Here is a 20,977-nt window from a genome sequence, read left to right as displayed (position 1 = left end):
AAGTTGAAGAGTCGCCACACACCAAAGGTTTATTTAGTGAGCGTTTGTTTAGAAAATATCAATTTTTGCTCTGTAAAAATAGGCTACAGCTCCTTGAGAGAACGAGGCATAATTCAGCCTCTGTGTTGCTTTTATTTCGTCACCGCTTCAGAATAAATCTGGCACTTCAAGCTCATTCAGAACAATCCCTTTTAACAATTAATTGCACACAAAGTTTCAATTACAAGTGCATATTAACAATTCAGCAAATTAGAAGCTAATTTCCCAGGAAAAAAAAAAAGAAAGAGATGACAGTAGGATATTGGAATGACAGCAGAACACTTTCTCGTGATTGGTGTCATCTGTGTTTGAGAGGTTTCTTCCGCGGTGTGTTCGTGTCACATGCGGAGAGGTGAACAGCCACCAGGCACTGGCAGCTGACACCAGGACAATAGAGCCCCACTCAGACTGGAGGGCTTGTGTAATTAGAACACCTTTAAAATCCTGTGCCCTGTTGGCCTCCGCATGAAACCTCACTGGCAGCGTTGAGAGCCGGAGAAAGAATAGGCAGTGATATTAAGTACGCCTCTTTTTATAGCTCCGCGCTGAAAGCTAAACGCATTAAAATTCAGCTTGCAGCACTGAAAAAGTCATCATTCTGAACTTTTCCTTATCGCTTGCAGGTGCCTTTGGGAGGACTGTTGGAAGTCAATCAGCCGGGGAGCCGACCTGACGCCGCTCGGCTCGAGCCTCAATCCAGAGAGAAATAATGTACGGGCTGCTGTGCGAGAGTCTTCATGACTTTATCAAGGAGTCGTACGGGGATGACGTGTGGAAGCTGGTCAGAGAGAGAGCAGATGTCAGGTTACACTCTTTTGTCACCCACCAGGTACAGTTTCTCTGTATTAGAGCGTGAACTTTGTATTCACAAGCAGAGCGGAATACCTGTGAGGTCTTGTGGGGCTGGCGTGCGCTGAAAACATCCTGTTTTGCTCCTTTCATCTGTTTAGTCTGCCGCTTTTGTCTCAGAATTTATCGCCCTGCTGTCAGAGAGCCTGTTTTCCTAAGTGATGCTGTCTGGATCTGCAGGTATATAGTGAGAGCGTGATACCCCGCATTGCGAAAGCAGCCAGCGGAGTGACAGGCACACCCTACAACGAGCTGATGAACTCCTGGGGTGTGTACTTCCTGGGCTTTGTCGGGAAGTACGGCTATGACAGGATCCTCAAGGTGAGCAGAGACCCGGAGCTGTCAGAGCTTCGCAGCTTGTCTGGCAGACATTTGAGGAAATCATGAAATCTGCTTTGAACCGTGAAAGGTAAACGTTACGTGGTACAGCAGGTTTTGTCAGTCGATGATTGGGGCAAATGACTGGAACACAACACTGTTTTATATTTGAGCATCTTTTAAAACTAAAGGTTATCACATGAAATTACAGTTTGATTAAAGCGAGTCCCGATTTCCTTTGAGGCAAGGCTAACGGAACATTGATCAAGATGTGTCTTCAGTGTCTTCACTCCACCCCAGATATCTGCCATTTGAATTTTTCTGACTCACTTAGAAAGATTCCTCCATAACGCCCTCATTGTGGCCACCAGGGTCAAGCTCCGAAGGCTGTGTGCTCTTTCGGTCTGTACTACGTGTTCTTATCGATACAGCCCCCGAAAACCCAAAGTTACGTGCTCAATAACCGTGAACATAACTTTGTATTACTGTGGGAAAATGTGAGCGTGAGCCGGCAGGAGGAGAGAAGGCACTCGAAAGACCCGACTGAGAGTCGAGATCACCTGACCGAGGAAGCCGCCGGATTTAGAAGTGAAGACAGAGACTTTTACACATCCTTGTCGCACCCGGGCTTTTAAAAATACGCGTTCACAAATCTAATGACAGACAGTCACACACACGTGACATGTGCTTGCCCGTGCACGGGCACACACATTTTGCTAAATAAATACATTCCAACACAGTTTGTCGGTATACATACCCATCAGACATGAAATTCATATTAAAATGTGTTTTTGTGTCTTCAGGATAATAAGCAGTAGATGGAATAGAGTTTTGTTCTCTGTGCGTCTGCCTCCAGGTTCTGGGCAGACATGTGCGTGACTTTGTCAACGGCCTCGACAACCTCCACGAATACCTGCGCTTCAGCTACCCCAAGGTGCAGCCCCCCACCTTCTTCTGCCAGGAGGAGTCCGCCACCGGAGTCACCCTCCACTACAGGTCTGCAGCAGCAGGAAGCAGGGAGTAACCGCAGGGCTGGAGCGGCTCTGGGATGGAAGATTGACGGTCTATCATTAGATATAAAAGTCAGGAGAGCGACAGGGAATACAGGGACCAAGCTGTTGGATGAATCTCTTTTGAAAGACACTAAATTTCTCCTCCTCCTCCTCCTCCTCCTCTGTGACCTGCAGGAGCAAGCGTAAGGGTTACCTGCACTACGCCATGGGTCAGCTGAGGCAGATGGGGAAGCAGTTCTACGACACTGACATCCATGTGGAGGTGCTCTCTGAGCAGATGGTCGGAGACTACTCCCATGTCACTATGAGGTACAACACACACACACACACACACACACACACACACACACACACACACATAGAACACAGTGAGATTTCCTGCTGAGATTTAACACTGAAAAAGGCATTAAACAAGTGACGCACAAAACTTTTGTGTCTTGATCCCTGATAGAAAAAAATTCTCTACAGTTAACATTTCACTTTAAACTTTTGAAATAAGTCTCTGTGACTCCTCAGACTGAACTTTGACAACTCAGCGTACCGCTACATCATGAAAGAGGACGAGGAAGAGCAAGAGATTTTGCCAATTACCTCTGACTTCTTCTTTGAGGTTTTCCCCTTCAACATTGTCTTCAGACAGGTAATTATTTAGAGTTACCTCTATATGTTACCAAGGGCAGCCGGGGAATGAGATGAAGCCGTGCTCACTGATCCCTTACATTCAATCAGGACATGGTGGTGCACAATGTGGGCTCAGGCCTGGCTACAGTCTTCCCTGATCTGGATGGAAAGAAGATCAATGACGCCTTCCTGCTGGCTCGCCCCCTGGTGGAGTTCACCTGGAACATGGTGAGACGCTCCCGAAATTGATGTCCTGGTTTTGGTTGCAATTGAACTGCGATAACCAACAATGTAGCTTTAACATCAGCCTCCACGGAGTGTGAATGAGCTCAGATAATCCTGGTTTCTGTAATCTGTGCACAGATTATCTCCCATCCCAACAACCTATTTGAGATCATGTCCAAGGAGCCAGTGAAGAGAGAAAGGAACCTCCACAACCGAGTCCAGAGTAAGAGTGGAAGCCATGTAAACCCTCGCAGGGGTGTGTGTCTGATGAGAGACGACTTGCTGCCTTGTAGTCGAATCAATTTCACTGCAGTCAGACACAAGATGCAGTTATTGTCAGCGACACATGAAATGGTGCATAAAGATTGATGTTTGTTCAAGTCCAAGAGAATCAGCACTGCAGAATTAAAACCGACTGCCTCGGCGGTCCGGCAGTCAAGCTAATTCGATTGTGATGTTTTGTTGTTATTTACTGATTGAATTGAGAGGATCTTGTCAAAGTTAAATCTGCATGATGTAAATAAGACTGTTTCTATTTTCCTGATGGCTCCCCCTGTTTTTTTTTTTTCACAGATTCTGACTATGAAAACGCCAACCGCTCTGCTGATGTGGACGTGGAGCTCATGGCTTTCCAGTCCATCATTGGAGATGATTACAAAGGTCATGACCTCTCTATGTTGACTCGTCAGAGTCTGAATTGAATGTTCAAGACATAAAGATGATCAATTATCCAACAATTTCCCTATTTTTTTTTTCATAATACTAACAGCAGGTTTCTGCCATCAAGAAAAACACCAGGAAGCAGATTTGTTTTTTGACCTTCATGACTTTAATTGTTGGACAAAATAAGGTCAAATATGTACACCTCTCATGCTAGTCATAGTAATTAGTTTTAGACGCTGCCGTTTTTCTGAAATCTATATTCATGTTTTTCAGATACTTTTTTCCCCCCAAAAAACTTCTAAGTCTTTTGTTAAAAGTGATGAATCCACGAGAGTGGCATTGTTTGTGCCAAACAGTTATCGTTTCCTCTTGAATATCTGGAATTGACATGTGATTGCTCTGCTTTCAGATGGTAACAGCGCTAATGCAATGGAGAGCTGGGGCGACGGGAGCCGCTGCCTCAAACTGAAAGGACAAATGAGATACATGCCAGAGTGGGAGTCCATCATCTTTCTGGGAACCCCTGTGTAATGCCAACACACACACACACACACACACACACACACACAGATCCAGATCTTTATTAAAAGGCTGCAGTTGAAAAGTAAAACATTCGGAAAAGCAGCAAGAGCTAAACTGAATTACGAGGCTGGAAATAAAAGCCTGGGCAGTGAATCAAATCAGGGGCCCATTCTAACAGCACTTACCATGCATGAAATGAGCTGCTAATTAGCTTGTAATCAGACAGTGCAGCTCTTGTGAGCCTAATGGGAACCCATTTGCAACTGAGAGTGTTTTCCTCCGAGTACATTACCAAAACATCTCCCTCCTCTTCTAAAACATTTTGTTTTGCAAGCAAAATGCCCTCATGCTAGTATTGACAAAGCTACCGAAATGTTAAATGCCACGCCGCACTACTCACATTCTTAATGGGGCAGAAAACAAAAAAAAAAAAAAAAAAATTAGCATCCCATGATTAGTTTCTTTTTATTCTGCAATTATTAATATTATTCTGATCATATTGTTAATGGTAGAATCATAAGATTCATTTGGTTGTTTAAAACAGGATGCCAGTAATGCCACGGTCTCATTTCTCTCTGCCTGACATGCAGGATGGAGAGTCTGAGCGCTATGTTTAAGACCGGCTTGTACATCAATGACCTGAGCATGCACGACTCCAGCAGAGACCTGGTGCTGGCAGGCACTCAGCAGTCAGAGGAGCTGAAGAGAGCACTCATACAGGTTCCCCGTGCCAAAGTGCAGCTGCATTTTCTACGTGTGGTCGACTCTCCTGTCACTCTGCATTATGCAGAGTTGCTTTGGGCTCCGTATTTTAATGTTGTGAAGTACCTGCTGCTTGCAGGGCCGGGACACAGTCTGAACTACATCAATCGGTCTGATTCTGCAGGAGCAAAAGAAGTCCAGTAAACTGGAAGAGAGCATGAAGATGTTGGACTATGAGATGAAGAAGACTGACGACCTTCTATACAGGATGATTCCAAAGCCAGTGGCTAAACGGCTGCGTAAAGGGGAACCTGCTGTAAACACCTGCGAGGTCAGAAACACACAGTGCTGGGAATATACACTTCGTATTGATGCTGCTTTGACAAGTCAATCACTGCTCCACAGACAGATAATGGTGCTTTCTTTCTGCAAGAGGCCAGACTGAAAACTTTAAAATATTAACACAGGACTTTTTCAGAGGGTTTTGTTTCGAATCAAAAGATAGATTCTTCTGATAGCTCAAAAACACGAGAGTGGTTATATAATATCTGTACATCTTCCCTGTTATCTTTTCATGCTTCCTTGTCTGGACTCAGATTTTCTTACAAATATTAATGATACAGAATCTCCCCTTATGAGGTTCCCCTTAATTGGCCTTAGTTAACTCAAGCGTAGAGCGAGATCAAAGATAGAGTACATCGATGGTGGAGAACAAAGTAAAGGGGGTAGCTGTCATAACAGAATTATACACAGTGGCTGCACCGCAGAGAAAAGAATACCAGCAGATCTTTGTGATAATCACTGCTTATTTTAGCTCTCATGCACTAGTGCAATCTCAAGAAATGTAAATAGAGACTGATTTAGAGCGGCACTGTGGCGATGCATCAAAGGGCCTACTCGAGAAGCGACCCTTGCGTGTGTGTGTGTTCGCAGTGTGTCATCGCGCTTCTTAATTACCTCTCGTCACTTTTCTCCCAGGTGTTCCCAGATGTGACCATTCTCTTCAGCGATGTGGTGGGTTTCACTCGCATCTGCAGCCACATCACTCCCATGCAGGTGGTGTCCATGCTCAACACCATGTACACGCTGTTTGACACACTCAGTGAGAAGCACCGCGTCTTCAAGGTCCGTGGGTTGCTTCCCTCTTCCCCCTACGTCAGTCACACAACTCGCACGCATCAGCTCCCGGGCATCGGCTGATCTTTCGGTGTTTTTCAGGTCGAGACCATTGGGGACGCCTACATGGTGGTAGCTGGTGCTCCAGAGAAGACTAAGTATCACGCGCACAACATTTGCGACATGGCGTTAGACATGGTGCGCTCCATCGATCACCTCAAAGACCCCTCCAACGGCAACAACATACAGATCCGCGTCGGTGTGTAAAGCTCCGTGTCGGTGTGTGTGTGTATGTGTCAGCATGTCAGTGGCGGGACGACGGAGCTCATCTGTGTTTTGGTCACAGGAATACACTCTGGGATGGTCGTGGCGGGCGTGGTCGGACATAAGATGCCACGCTACGGTCTGCACGGAGACACAGTCCACACTGCGTCTGCAATGGAGAGCAATGGAAAGGTGTGTGAACCAGCAACCTCGAAAGAAAACCGGCGTTGAAAAGTGACGTCTCATACAGAAATAACGCCGTTGTTGTGACTGGCCACTCTTGTGTCTCCCTCAGGAGATGCACATTCAGCTCAGCAGCGCCACCTATGAGCACCTGAAAGGAAGCCACTTCATTTTCGAGAGGAGGGGAATCATCACCATCAAGGTCCAAAGTCACAGCTGTCGCTGTAGCAACGACACACTCCTCATTTGTTGCATTGCGACAATATTGCTGATAATCGTCCACAAAACGCAGCTCAGTTTAATTAAAAAACACTCATAAGCTCCATTTAAATTACACTCTGCAGAGTGCAGGGATTTCAAACAAACCGTTTATAGAATGAATTGATATGAATTGGAAAGAGTGCTGAAGAAGCCCAGCCCCACTCAGGAGCGAAGACATATTATCTGCAGCACTTTACAGAATATACATGAGGCTTTGACTTCAGCTAATGGAAGGTTTGTATATCAGTAGTCAGACAGGACAAACATTACTGTCACAAAACTATATAAAATAATAATAGCAACTCACAATGTTTTGGCTCTGGGGAGTCTGCACGCTTAGTATTCACTGCTAGTAATTGCAGCTTGCTGTCTGATTTCCCATTTTATCGGTGGGCTTGACTTTGAGGCCACACATTCAGTGATAAAGCCACCAAAGTGACTCCCGGAGGTTTTTCAGGCTGTTGATTACAGGTGCCAATCTCCAGAAAGCAAGTTATTCATTTTTTTCATCAGGGAGCTGAAAACCCAGCAGCTGCCACTAAATGCGCACGACAGACATTGTGCTTCTGAGTGTGCGTCTATGATTATTTGTGAGTCACTTTCTTTTGCTTTTTTTTTTTTTTTTTTTCCTCCTGTCAACCATTTTCAGGGCAATGTTGAAATCGAGACCTATTGGCTGAAAGGAAAAAGGGACAAGGATGGCAACGCTCAGGCAGCCTGTCCTCAGTTTGAGACTCAGACCATCAGTAAAGCCATCAGCAAGGCCACCATCTCGGGCCCTGAAGCCACGGGGGACGAGGAGGGACTGGTAACGCCTCAGCGAAGAGATGCACGAACGGCTTTCACGCTCATTTGCGTCAGTCTCCTCCTCGTCTCTGATTCTCGGCGGCTTGTTTTTCTGCTGCCAGGTTTTCCCTCTGGTGGCCGGCGAGGATGAGGATGATGTGAAATCTATTCGTTCCCATCGTATCAAGATGGAGATTTCGGGCCACTCTCTGGAGGAATCGATGGAGGAGTGCCGTGTGGAGGAGATGTCTGTTCACAAGGTGAGGGAACAGATCTGCTCCCATTATTACTGGAATGCAGATCTTTCAGTGACTAGGAAGTTAAATACAGCTCGAGCTGCTTCACGGTCACCGTTTTGCTGTAACTCTGATGAACCTACCTGTTTTCCCTCAGTCCCACTTCAAGGACGCCTTGCCAGATGATCTACAGGACGACGACCTGGACCTGGACTCACCTGAGTCCGACGGCAGAGACTCGCTCATGGAGTCCCGGGACAGCTCCTGTGACTCCCGCGGATCCAAAAGCGCCATGTGTTCCGTATCTTGAACCCAAAAAACTGCTGCTTAAACAAACGATAGCTGATGCTCTAGCCAAAAAATACGTATAAATTGCTCTTTCTAAAGCACTTTTTGTACAACAAACTCAGCTGGCAGATGGCAGTGCAGTTGTCGCTACTATTTTGGCTTTTGAGGAGAAGTCTTGCATTGGTGCCAGCGCAGTCTCCTGTGGCACGTTTGTACATGAACTAGGCTGCGATGCTTTGAATTTCTGGTGACCTTGTGTGGTGTTAAATTGCATATCACAATCATTGAAGCTTTTTTTTTTTTTTTTTTTTTTAGCTCTACCAGTAAATCAGCTGCAGCAATCACTGCTAATTTTATTCCAGCTCCTGAAAGCTCTCAGTAAGAATCAGCACACGAATTATCCGATATATTCTAGTATTAAAAAGTGTTCACTGCCACTCAGTTCAGCTGGACACAAGCTCAGTATCTACCAGCACTGCTTCTCTGGCTGCTCCTAAGATTTGACTTCTTGCTTCGTCATGCGAAGATATCATTCTGAATCTCTCCCCCATCCGTCTCCCTGTCCTTCATCTTGCATGTATCAAGTCACTGCTCTCTATCAGTCAAATATACAACCGCAGCACGACGATAATACTTGTCAGCATAGCGAAAATAAAGTGGGATGGCTGCCGCAGAGTGTGGATCCATTTGTTGTTGTTTTTCTTGTCACTCAAAGCCTCTCGCATTCAGAGTCACATTGACATTTGCATATATTTTGCATGTTTTTATTCAGCTCAGTCCTCGTTGGATGGATAAATATGTGGCATTCTCATGCATGTTTACCAGTAGCTCTCTTAAACGCCACTGAACTAGTAGGAATCCTTGGAAACAGTATTTTAACAGATTCAGGAACTAATTCAACTGCACCTTTTGCGTAATTCTTCTTTATCGAGAAGGGGCAAAAATCAAATGAAAAAAATAATCTGGTAGTCAAACTACAACCCTATTTTCTGTTATTTTCATCCGCTCTCAGACAACATTTGCCTCTGACAGGTTATCGGACGAGCTGCGCTTATAGGTGGCATCCTCGCGGTCTTGGCCGCATCTGCTGGTCGTGTGCGAGTCTTTAAGCGATGAACTAATGGAGCAATGGAAGCAGAAGGCGTAGAAAAAGGCCAACAGGAGCAGGAGGCAGACCACGCAAAATATGACCACGATCACAATGGCGTGCACTTCCATGTGCAGCGCGGCCTGCGGCGGGAGTGTGGCGCTGGTCAGGATTCTGACAGCTGTCGGGCTATCGCTGAGAGCGGCCTGCCGAGTGGCTGCGGGGAGCTGGGGCCTCACAGAAGTCAGTTGGGGAACTTCTGGCATGATGGAAGGACGCCTTTTCCGCTCAGGTTTGGGATAGATTCTGCTGCAGCCTTAAAGAGGAAAACATTTTGTCATTTTGTCACCATATATGCAGACAGAAACAGCGGTGGCCTCAAGACACAGACCAAGACAATCATGTACAGTGTTGAAATCCATAATACTGAGAAGCAGTGATGATGCATCACCCTTCAGATCACAATCTGCAGAAAGTAAATATGTTTCATGACGAAATCACATTTGACGCCTGACATATTCACCCCAAGGGCACGATAATGGGCTAAGGATCTAAAGGCAGATTTATCATTTATCACTGACATCCGAACACGAGCGCCTTTCATCCTTACCTGTATTGTGTGGTTACAGTGCTGCTGTCTGCTTTCTCTGTACGGGACTCAGGGTTTTCTTTGGCAGGCAGGGCTTGAGAAAAATGAAAGAAATGGAGGACAAGAGACAGACAGAGAGAGAGAGAGAGAGAGAGAGAGAGAGAGAGAGAGAGGGGGGCTGGACTGAAGAAGAGAGGTGGCGGACAAATAACAGGGAGGGTTGCCATGGCAACACTTGCTGAGGGGCCGCATGGATGGAGTGACATCATATCACCTTCAGATTGAAAATGTGATTTACTGTGCGCAATTAAAGATGGAGAGATACTCGAAAATCAATGAGAGGAGGGAGTGTTTGGGACGAGAGCGGCAATAAAGATGCAAAATGTACCCAGAAATCAAAGCTGAAATGATTTTCTTCTATAAATTATACATGGTCAGTGATTAAAATCCAATTAAAGCCTGAGCCTGAGATCAAAATAACATTAAATCAGAGAAATTACAGTGTTGCACATCACTTATTTGCAAACAGCAAAGCCCCCTTATTGGAAACTAGATTGATCAGACCCTCTAATACTGCCACCTGTTGGCGAGACCAGCGGCGCCGAGCATGTCATTACAAAATGCTAAATAATCTCACCACCACCCTCCCAGCCCTTCTGCCGTCTGCTCTCTTTCAGACTGCTATAATAATCCTTTAGTACAAGTTGTAATTGGTTCCACTCCCTCCTGCTGGGCTCCCTCAAAAGTAGCTGAAGCCTCACGTGTTTCAGGACTGGGTTTATATCTGAATCACCGTGGAGATGACTCAATTATTCAACCAATACTCATTTCATTAACACTTACCAAGTAAACCAAAAAAAACAGTTTCTCATAACTGCACATAAACACCAGGAAAAAAGGAGTATAAACTGTTCATTTGCATAATTTATTGTACAGGAGGAGATAAAACGGGGCCAGCCAGCTGATGTGATTTTAGAGTGCTTTCAGATGGTTAATTACAGCGCCACACAATAGAAACAAAGGGATCCATTACATCCAACTGCAGCAAAAAAGTGGAGCCAAAATGGCTGAATGGAGGATTTAGCCTACATCAAGGTCAGTGTAGAGGACAAATCTGGGAAGAATGACCACATGAGTGTGTGGGCCTTCAAGCCTGGAGGGCTTCTGGTCCCACCAGCGAGGAACTGACTGATGAAACGCTCTGAAATACAGGATCTGAACAGTCAATTTGCAGGATGCGCGGAGGGATTCCTCCAAAAAAGTTTCTCCCACAAAGTAGACAATTTGCATTTTCTGTTGGTGCGCAGCTGGATGTAAGATGTGTCATATGGCCAACTACCTCTGGGAGGAGCGATCCTGACGCAGATGCATTGCAGGAGAAGAGGCTGCAAATGAGGCAACGGTGCCAACATTAACATATAAAAGATTTTGAGAAAAAGTCTCCCCGCTGAAAATTAGTCAGCCTCTCTGTGTGTAATTTCCTGTTTTCTCTGTTTGTTCTGCTCCGCCTGGAAGATCTGACATCTTGTTCCCCCCACTGCAATTCAAGTGTGCAAATTGTGAACTCTTTTCTCTAACTCTTGCTTTTCAATTAGAGCCTCTCCCAGTACATCCTAAGTGCTTGTCAATATGGTGAAGAAATAAAGCGAGATGACAGCCGAGCAGCAGCAGATCAGCTTGTTATTGTCTCTCTTGTCACTCAGAGAAGCGAACACAGCCTCATTTCTGTTTTCAGTCCATCACCGACAAATACTGACATATTTATAAACTATAATTTACCCAATAATATGTCAGGACCAATTGTTTGTGCAGTTTTGAAGAACCTGATTTGAATTGACAATGAAAATACGAAATTGCTCGTGGAATAGCGATCGTGTGCTCTGTTTGACTGTTACGCCCATCCCGTGTCAGGATTTGGCATGTGCACTTCCATTCATCAGAACTACCACACCGTAAATGCTGAACAAAATACAGCACAGCGCTCCTCAGGACGTCTTCCCTTCCTGTTGCCATAAGCTCTGTAAATCTTCTTGGTATTTTTTTTTTTTTACTGTCAAGACTTTCTCTATCTCCACATTGTATCTTATATTATACAAACCTTACTTTCACTGCACTTTTTTCACATTTCATTTTAATAATTCATACTATGGAGGATTTCCACTGAAAATATCCACTTGGGATGTATGTGTCTATATATTTCTATTCCATGCTCTTAAACTTTCCACCCATATATGGTGATTCCAGTGAGTTCTAGGACATCCTCAGGGGGAAAAATCCAATCACAAAAAAACCATTCAGTTGTTATGTGAGCTTCTCAGAATCATTGAATACATGGACAATATCGAAGGACTGTTTAAAGTGGAAGTAATCTTGGAAAAAAAAGGCTGAAACACTTGTTTCTGACAAGTTTACGGCCATAAAATTAATATAAAAACGTGGGGAGATGATATACTTCCCCACTGGACACAAACTGAGGCTTTTCTCCCTGTGAGGCGAGAGCACTAACCACTACACCATCATTCAACCAAGCACAGTAGAAGAATGGACGACAAGAATTCAACAAATTAGCAGAAATCACTAATTATTTTATTGTCCAAAATCTCAAAACACACACTTCACACTCTGAACCTGGTATCTACGACAGTGACGAGTCTCCACAGATCTACAGGGCTACACACTCAGCTCAGTTTCCTCAGTGTTTAAGAGAAGCACACAGATTCACCAGACAGGGACTGTAAGGAAAACGGAACCCAAAACATGCATTTTTAGGACGGAAATAGTATTAATAAGTGCTTAGTTCACTTCTTGTAGCTAAGTTTTTCTTGTCTTCGTGGATATATTAGCTACATTTGGAAAACATTCATAAAAATGACATCAAGTGTAAAAACAAAATTCATGGTGGAAATCTGAGGGGAGCTGGCTCGGCCGTCGGCAAGGTCTGCGGGCTTGATTTATTTTCCTCCTTTTCTCCGTCTGACTCCAGTCAGCGTTGCTCTGGATGCTGGTTCATTTCTTCTTGTTAACAATGTTGTTGCATATCCAGTTCATGCCATCCTATTAGAGAGACAGAAATGAAACAGTTCGAGTCACTGTCACGGATGATTTCAGACAGTCTCGAAATGTGGGGGGGAAAAAAAAAATCAAAACCATTCAACTCTGTCAGTCAGGCGCTTCAAAGAACACCCTTTTATCGGCGCGGCGCACAGCGATTTTCAGTACAATGTTGCGGAGCGGCACATAAAAGGGGGCACTTTTATGTGGCTAATTAGGTTCCAGCTAAAGGGGAAATCAATAAATCAGTGGTGGGTCTGACCTGGACTCCCTCCCCAGACACTGCCGAGCAGGCCTGGATCTGCCACTCACGGTCCCTGTACGTGTGCAGGTTGAGTCCCTCGGCAATCTCACTGGCCGGCGATGCTGTGGCCAGGTCCTGCTTGTTGGCAAAGATGAGCACCGGGACGCCCTTTAGGTTCTCCTCGTCAATCAGCTCAGACAGCTCCTGCTCACAGGGAAACGTACCAACAGTTCACACACAATATTGTTAGTTTACACTCTGCTAAGAACTTTGGCTTTGGTGATGATGTTCATGAGAGCTCACCAGTCCCGTCTCCTCAAACCGCTTCTTGTCCGCACTGTCGATAACATAAATCTGAAAGAATGAATGTTGATAAACAAACATTTGTATTAAAGTTTTACCAAAAAGTAGAATAAATTCATATGCATGAAATTCAACATTTTTCTTGCATCCAAACTCATCATAGTTTGATTGCAGGAAAACATTCTTCGACATATTAACATTAACTACACACACTGGGAGCAGCAGGAAGGTGATGTCTGATGTCCAGGAAGCAGTCAGACATGTGGGAGACTCAAGGGTCTAAAGTGAAAGTGTCCAAGGAGAAAAACCGTAGCTTGAACTTTCCTTCCTAAATCATTTGGCAGAGATTTAAACCGGAAATATTCCGGTCAAAGTCCTGGTTTTCACCCACTCAGTCATCAAGTAAGCTACTTATTTGATGGTTTTTCTCACAGTTTTCCCATCTTGTGTGTTATGTCATTGAACCCCGTGTGCATTAGAAGTCATCCTCATTAATTTAGACCAAAGCACTCACCAATAGGTCTGTATTTTCCAGGTACTTTTTCCAGAAGGGCCTGATCTTCCTCTGTCCTCCGATGTCCCAGACGTTGAGTTTCATGCCATGAGAGGCAACACTCTTAATGTTGAAACCCTGAAGCAAACCACAAGACCCGCCATCACTTCACTACACATCGCCCTCCATTTTGAAACCGTTTCATCTGGCACGTCTTACAAGAGACTGTATGTTCCTTTTAATTGGCAATCAACCAGATCGCAGGTGTGTATCACATCTCTGTCTTCCTGCTTCCTACAGGAAAGGTGTTACATATCAGCGAGGGTGTTTGTGCCGAAGCGATCACTGTCTTAATCCACCGCCGTTTCTCATAACGTCGCTCCTTTCTCCCTCAGTCGGCAAAGTTGTATAACAACTTTATCCCGGGGGCCAGCTGAGGAGCAAATCTGAGGATAAGACTGGAAGGATCAAGCGAAGTGTTTGTCTTTTTGTGTCAAGTCTGATCTAGCTTTGTGGTTCCTATTGCCAGGCTCACGCCGGGCCGCGGCGTCTCTGCATGCTCTTTTAAGAGTTACACACTTGTGCAGGCCCCGACTGCTCTGGTGCTGTTCAGTTCAGGTGAAATAACGCAGAGGTATTTGATAATGATGTTAGAGAGGTTGGATAATTATATTAGAGGGAGGTGAGATAAAAGGGATCTCGCCACAGTGCCAAGATCTTCTCAGCAAATGTGTTGAGAGCGTGCGAGTCAGCCAGGTCACGTCGAGCCACGGAAGATGGCGGGACGAGAGGTTATTTAACACGATCTGACATCCTCACATCATTATTTCGCTGATTAGTACTTAAACCAAGAGCGGTGTGGGGACAATCATTTTATTTGCAGCGTGTCCGAAAATCAAAAGGTCATTTGAATCCCATTACTCAGTGGGGGAGTACGCAGTGGTCCAGCTGGTCTCACAAGATTAGATGCAACCCTCCCGCCTTTAAAACTGCCGGGTTGCTGCACCATAAGAATACCAATTACGTCCTGAATGGCGTCATTCAGACAAGAGGAATCCATCATCATAAAAAAAAAAAGTGCGTTTTTTTGCTAAAACATTGAGCAGCACGGCAACTTGTTTGTCAAAATACTAGGAGGATATTCCTGGCAGAGGCACCGTGTTTATCTGTTTATCTGTGTTTAATAATGAGCATCAGGTAATTATGTTATAAAGTGGCACAGCTGTTCACGGTGAGATAAATTCAATAAAAAAAGGAAGGACACAAAAACACCATGGACAAGTGTGTCACACCGTGCTGCAGCGTTTCTGGCTCCAGTTAGTGACTTTCCTCGAGGTCGTGATGTTGAGGCTCTTAACTCCTGCTCACCTGTGTCGGGGTGATTGTGTTGACGTCCTCGGAGGCGAGGCTCTTCAGCAGTGTGGTTTTGCCGGCGTTGTCCAAACCCAGAAGCACTATCCTGACCTCCTGCTCTGTGGTTCCTTTCAGTTTCTCTATAACAGAGAGTAAGCCCTGCATGGAGAAGCAGATCAGGCAGAGTAATACACTGCGTGGGGACCGTTCTACTGACTGAGCCGTTCTGGGTAACTGTAGCTGTCGACGCCGATCAGAGTGTCGAAAGTTGCTGGATGTTTGATTGTGTCAGTGTGAGACTGCGGTGCGGATCAGAATCAAACCGATCAGGAAAAACAGATTATCTAGAAAGAAAAACAAGATGTCTTTTGCTTTCCTCAGGAGTACAATATTTGCCCTGACATACTCCGGAACATCCAATATCAGGAAGGAAATGAAGACCAACAGCTTCGACCAGAAAGCCAATAAAATCCAACTGACCTCTTTCTGATTTGAGGTCAACGCCTCTCTTACATCCTGCACTGCCTTGCACACGGACGCGTGCCCATACTGCTGCGCCTAATTCCCCCGTCTGTGCAGCCGCCCCACGGATACTGCCCACATTTCTCTAAGAATTAATCTGTTGCTCCATTTAGAAAATTGCTGCCGTTGATTAGTGCTCCATTCATGTAACTGTGCGCTGTGTAATGTGATTAGTCTGTAAGGTGGAACAACCGCAGGGTCTCAGGACCGCCACATTGCTGACAAGTAGCTTCAAACATTTAACATTTGATGTAGTGTGACAGATACCACAGCGCATGTTCGATTGACTATACAGGAGAAAAAAAATATTAAATAGAAAAACAATACAAATTTTACAGTTCTGACACAAACTGTGGAGTTTAAATAATCTATTGGCTCCTCATCTGCATTCTGGTAACTACTTGGTAGTGAGACTCACATCCACTGGAAGAAGATCTTTCTACCTCAAACTCGCCTCAGAGTTAATGTTTGGCTTTCTAAGGCCTGTTGCTCCAGATCAGATCACCTACCTTTTGAGCTTCTCCCATGTTGGTGTCTTTCCTATGGCTTGACTGGAAAGCTGTAGCTACATTCTCCAGTGAAGCTCACAGAAGCATCTGAGCCATCCAGGCTATCCAAAAGCAGGAGCCAGGAGCTTTTCCTCTCCTTCTACCCAATCTTAGATGCTATGGGTGTATGATAGTAATGGCTACCTGGACGTCAATTGCTCCTCAGAGTCACTGTAGCGTTAGCGAGAAGGAACAGGGGGAGGGTGGATGGGAGCGGGATTAGGAGGCCAGAATTAGCCCTAGTCATCCATGCAAAGGCCAACCCTTCCACCCTCCCCCTTCCTCTGTCCATCCCTCCATCTCCACTTTGCAGTGGCTTTACCTGGATTATCCCTTAGCCACCTGCTATAGGAGGAAACTGAATACACAGTCCTTCCTGACCTACTCACACACATGGATAGAAAACTTTCTGCCATATGGTTGGGAGAAAAAGATGCGGCTAATGCAGAAAAACAAAGATGGTGGAGGCAGCACGGGGACTGACAGCACACACTGGCTTATCACATTAACGGTACAGGATTATATCATGTTGTTGAAGCGGGAATCTTTGCATTTGTGTTTATAAGTCAACTCTCAAATCCCACTTAGGCCACATGATCCCACTCTTGGAGACGAGTGGATGGCATTATTGTCCCATATATCCATTACATGCCAGGCGCACTAAAGCTGCTCTGTGTGGTGCGCACTCCGGTGAGTCGAGCGTTCAGCAGGATTAGTTTGAGCACGCCGATCCTGCGTCTGGATTAAAGCATTTCAAGGCTCTTTTTCTCATCTGATGGGACTAACGTGCTGCGTGGTGTCATGAATTCACCCTCTATTGAAAACGCCGAATATATGCTTTGAAACGTTCAACCTCTTTAATCACTCCTCGGTCTCAGAGAAACTGAAGAAAGAAACTTTTTTTTTTATTATTAAATCATACACTTCATAATTATTAAGTCAGTGTTTGGTATGGCTGAATAGGATTGGCTGATCCTCATCCAGGACGGGAGATGACTGGAGTTGGACCACTGCTCAGTGCAGCCTGTGCTCTCTGTCTCATCCTCTCTTTGTGCTTAGCTGGACGAGAGAGAGAGAGAGAGAGAGAGAGAGAGAGAGAGAGAGAGAGAGAGAGAGAGAGAGAGAGAGAGAGAGAGAGAGAGAGAAATTTCCAAGATCACCAGAATGTAAAAGCTAAAAATCACAATGGAAATCAAAACAATCCTATCTTAATTTGACTTTTTCATCCACCTTCACATCACACTAATAACAATGGTTTCATTTACATTCTTCCAAGGACATAAATCATCTTATTATTTTCAGTCCACACAGCACAAGCTGAAGTTATACCATTGTCTCTCTTCAGTTTGTACTTCATAGCCAGCCCCATGATCAGCACCAGAGCCAAAGCTGACACGCCACAGATCACCAGGATGACCACAGAGTGATCTGGATGGACACACACACACACACACACACACACACACACACACACACACACACACACACACACACACACACACACACACACACACACACACACACACACACACACACCAATAATGAGGTGGCTAAACCATACAGTGAGGACATGAGTTATTTTTTAAATTAATCATATGTAAACTAAATTGCTCTCTCTCTTCTGATTCACACGCCTGCCATCACTCGACCTCACCCTAACCCATTTTCAGGAACTAACCTGAAGAGCAAAGCTTCACAACATGACAAGCAGGGATGTTCCTACTTACTGTTCACAGTGACATCTAGCGGTGGGGACTGGTAAGTGCCACATTTGCTTTTCACAGAGCAGATATATTTGCCAGAGTCATGAGAAAGCACTTTTTCCAGAACCAGCCTGCTTTCATTTTGGGCTTTGAGTTCAACCCCGTCTTTACTCCATTTAAACTCCAGATTAGGACCAGGAAGACTATGGAGGCAAGTCATGGTGATGCTATCGCCCTCGTCCGCTGTGGACTGATTGTTGCTGACAAACACCTTGAAGTCTGATTAGCAGAGTGAAGATGGGAGAGGACGGGAGCAGCAGTGACAGAGTTAGATCATCAGTTTAGAATTTTCTGGTTTCAGGACTTTATCATAAATAGAAATAAAGTTACCTTTTTTGCATATCGCTGGAACATTTGGTGGCATTTCTGGAGAGACTAATAAATATGGACAAAAATCAGCACCCATCAGTTAGTTTTTCAGTACTTACTGGTGATCTGTACGCCAACAACTCATTCTAACAGTGTAAATTTAGTTTTATTACTTATATAAACTTTTATTTTGTGCTTTAAACTTGTCATTTGTCATATTTTCAGTCAATTTTACTCCAAATTCCACTGCAAGTCTTTGCATTCAATACACTGTACGTGATTTGATTTATTTCAAGGAAAACACATAAAAAAGAAACTCACCATTAACACAGTCAATGGTGTCAATGCAGATTGGACAAGTATCTGTAGGGAGAACAGCTGGCAGGACATGGAAAAACTCATATTAGGTCATTCTTTCATTGCATCCTACCTTGAAATTTATTGGCGGACAACGTTCAGGCACATTAACTGCTACAAAATATTGCCAGATGTACTCTACAATAAAGGGAATGGGTGATTTTGTTGTTTTTTCACCTGCCAAAGGTTTGCTGTCATTACAAGTCAGACACTCCAGAGGAATACACACAGATCCGACACAACCTGAAACAACAGAGAGCTCATTTTATCCAGCTAAACTGGTGACAACACAAACTGCAACACTGAGATAGTACTTACATATTACTGTAGTTAACCGCAAGAAAAATGGTGCCTTGCATATGAAGAAATGACAAAGCAAAAGCTTTTGGGGAATCTCTCTCAGAAGCATTTTTGGCTGGAAAAACAAAATACAAGTGTGATCAAGATAAATATGAACACAAGTAAGATGTTTTTTTTTTAAACAGATAACTCACATTAATTAATCCAATAATATATGAGTTATGAAGTGTCTTGAGTTCTACCTGGCTTGTCCGTTCGCATGCAGCTGAAAGATGATCTGCTCTGCTTTGACTAAAATGAACTGTGTTTGCATTGAACAGCCAGAGGTGATGTGATGATAAACACTGATAGTGATGCAAAGTGATACACTCCTGGAACACAAGCAAAACCTCTGTGTGTCTGACAGCGATGCAAAGCAATAATGATTCTGGTGGTCTTTTTATGGAAAGCAAGTCACATTTTGTGAGAAATGATAAGAGTTTTCACACTAGGTACAAACAGGATTTTAGTGTAGAAACACACAGAAGGACAGAGGTTTCCAGAAAAAAAAGCATCTCATGCAAACAGGTGCATGACTAGAGAGCCGTCCCTGTCAGCTACTGCACTGCATTTAAAAAAGAGAAGCCAGGAAGTCTGCATTGTTAAATAAGATACATGAACTTCATAGAGTAATAATTCATTCAAACAGTGGCCAGTAGAGGGCGCCTAACATCACACATCTCTGTATCCTGCTGCTAAGCAGTCAGGTGCACAGGAAGTCTCATTTTTCCTAGCACACAACAGGAAGGAGAAGAGGTGCAAATTGAACAACTTGCAAACACAAAGCATCCTGATGCATCAACTGCTGAAAGGCAGTTGTGAGTTTAATGTGGCTCAGAGATCAGAGACTCATATTTCCCCCCAACAGATCAAAAACATGAAATCAGACTTAATTGGTGATTATTTACGTGGATTACAGTGTGTGGCTGTCAGCCTCTTTGAATTTACCCTATGGCAAACTGGCAACCAGTCAATAGAGTTGGCTGGAAGGTGAATTCTCCATCTTGCCCCGTCCATATGTCAGTGTGTCTCTGGGCAAGGCACTCCGACCCAAGTTCCTCCAGTGATGTGAAAATGTCGCACATAGCAGCCTTCACCATAACTGTGTGGGTGAGAGTGCACAGTGTGTAAAGGCCACACCGAAAAGGGCATGAAATATTGCACATTTATCTTTTTCTAAACGTTAACACGCCACAGCATACAAACTGTACAGCAAAAGAGGGCAGCAACACAAAAGCACACAAAAAAAAAAATACAAGAAAGAGTTTCACATCAGACTGGTCACATCAGAGACTTGAGACCAACAGAATATGGCAGCAGCACTGAATGCCAATTAAAGGAAACATATACATATTTCGTCTGCTTCTAAGCGTCTGTGTCACTGCTGGCAGGAAAATGCCCCAAATTGACTCTGATTTCTTGACTTCCTTCCAACCTGTTAATGGAAACAGTGGGTGGTCCAGAGGATGGAGTGCTGCTGAAGGTGAACCACTGAGAGCTGGTTGGTAATTTCTCCACAGCTGCCAGGGCGGCAGGACTGCTTATCCAACTCTTTAAAATAAGTAGCTTTTAGAACAGGTTTGTGTTAAGCTGTTTTGGAGAGGATTATGAAACTCTTTTCACTCTCATTAAACACTGAAGCAGCTCTTGGAGGAGAAATTAATTCTGTGTCATTGCAGGAACCATAAATGTAGCAGCCGCATAACGGATGGTAAATGGAAAAGTAAATATCCTAAACTTTCCTAACATCGCGTTTTTCTTATACATACACTGTTGCAACCATATTCATTTTTCATTAGTGAGTATAAAAACTTTGTATTTTTTTCGATTTTCAGTTTTGTGCCATGAAACATTTTGACATTTTGCACTGAAATCAAACTGTTATTTATACATTCAGGCCTGAGAACTGAGCGCATGGGCTGCTTTGATAGAA

General features: G+C 44.3%; 3 protein-coding genes across 4 annotated transcripts; 1 reads left to right on the top strand and 2 right to left on the bottom strand.

Moving 5' to 3' along the window:
• The first annotated feature begins 512 nt into the window (after positions 1–512).
• Positions 513–8,759, top strand: LOC115398911 (soluble guanylate cyclase 88E-like). Of its 2 annotated transcripts, none has more exons than XM_030105974.1 (19): positions 513–559; positions 663–868; positions 1,069–1,209; positions 2,063–2,202; positions 2,394–2,528; positions 2,736–2,859; positions 2,949–3,068; positions 3,204–3,288; positions 3,639–3,725; positions 4,138–4,255; positions 4,841–4,970; positions 5,137–5,283; positions 5,931–6,077; positions 6,171–6,327; positions 6,415–6,524; positions 6,628–6,717; positions 7,426–7,584; positions 7,697–7,822; positions 7,956–8,759. In XM_030105974.1, exons 2-19 carry the CDS (start codon positions 749–751, stop codon positions 8,106–8,108), a joined length of 2,289 nt encoding a protein of 762 aa, XP_029961834.1. In that variant the 5' UTR covers positions 513–559; positions 663–748; the 3' UTR covers positions 8,109–8,759. The 2 variants fall into 2 exon arrangements, with proteins under 2 accessions (XP_029961834.1, XP_029961827.1); XM_030105967.1 differs by having other exon boundaries at positions 7,685–7,822.
• A 3,571-nt stretch (positions 8,760–12,330) lies between these two features.
• Positions 12,331–16,338, bottom strand: arl3l1 (ADP ribosylation factor like GTPase 3, like 1). The gene is made up of 6 exons (XM_030106056.1): positions 16,238–16,338; positions 15,222–15,365; positions 13,875–13,991; positions 13,361–13,411; positions 13,076–13,261; positions 12,331–12,816 (listed from the first exon to the last, which is right to left on the bottom strand). The coding sequence occupies exons 1-6, from the start codon at positions 16,253–16,255 to the stop codon at positions 12,769–12,771; spliced, it is 564 nt and encodes a 187-aa protein (XP_029961916.1). The 5' UTR covers positions 16,256–16,338; the 3' UTR covers positions 12,331–12,768.
• A 641-nt stretch (positions 16,339–16,979) lies between these two features.
• On the bottom strand, positions 16,980–19,289 carry LOC115398962 (uncharacterized). The gene is made up of 8 exons (XM_030106045.1): positions 19,248–19,289; positions 19,024–19,120; positions 18,883–18,948; positions 18,670–18,726; positions 18,370–18,414; positions 18,004–18,258; positions 17,606–17,704; positions 16,980–17,335 (listed from the first exon to the last, which is right to left on the bottom strand). The coding sequence occupies exons 2-8, from the start codon at positions 19,112–19,114 to the stop codon at positions 17,253–17,255; spliced, it is 696 nt and encodes a 231-aa protein (XP_029961905.1). The 5' UTR covers positions 19,115–19,120; positions 19,248–19,289; the 3' UTR covers positions 16,980–17,252.
• Between the last annotated feature and the right edge of the window lie 1,688 nt (positions 19,290–20,977).

Source organism: Salarias fasciatus, chromosome 2 (assembly GCF_902148845.1).
Source record: "Salarias fasciatus chromosome 2, fSalaFa1.1, whole genome shotgun sequence".
Taxonomy (NCBI): domain Eukaryota; kingdom Metazoa; phylum Chordata; class Actinopteri; order Blenniiformes; family Blenniidae; genus Salarias; species Salarias fasciatus.
This window is presented reverse-complemented; position numbering and strand designations above follow the sequence as displayed.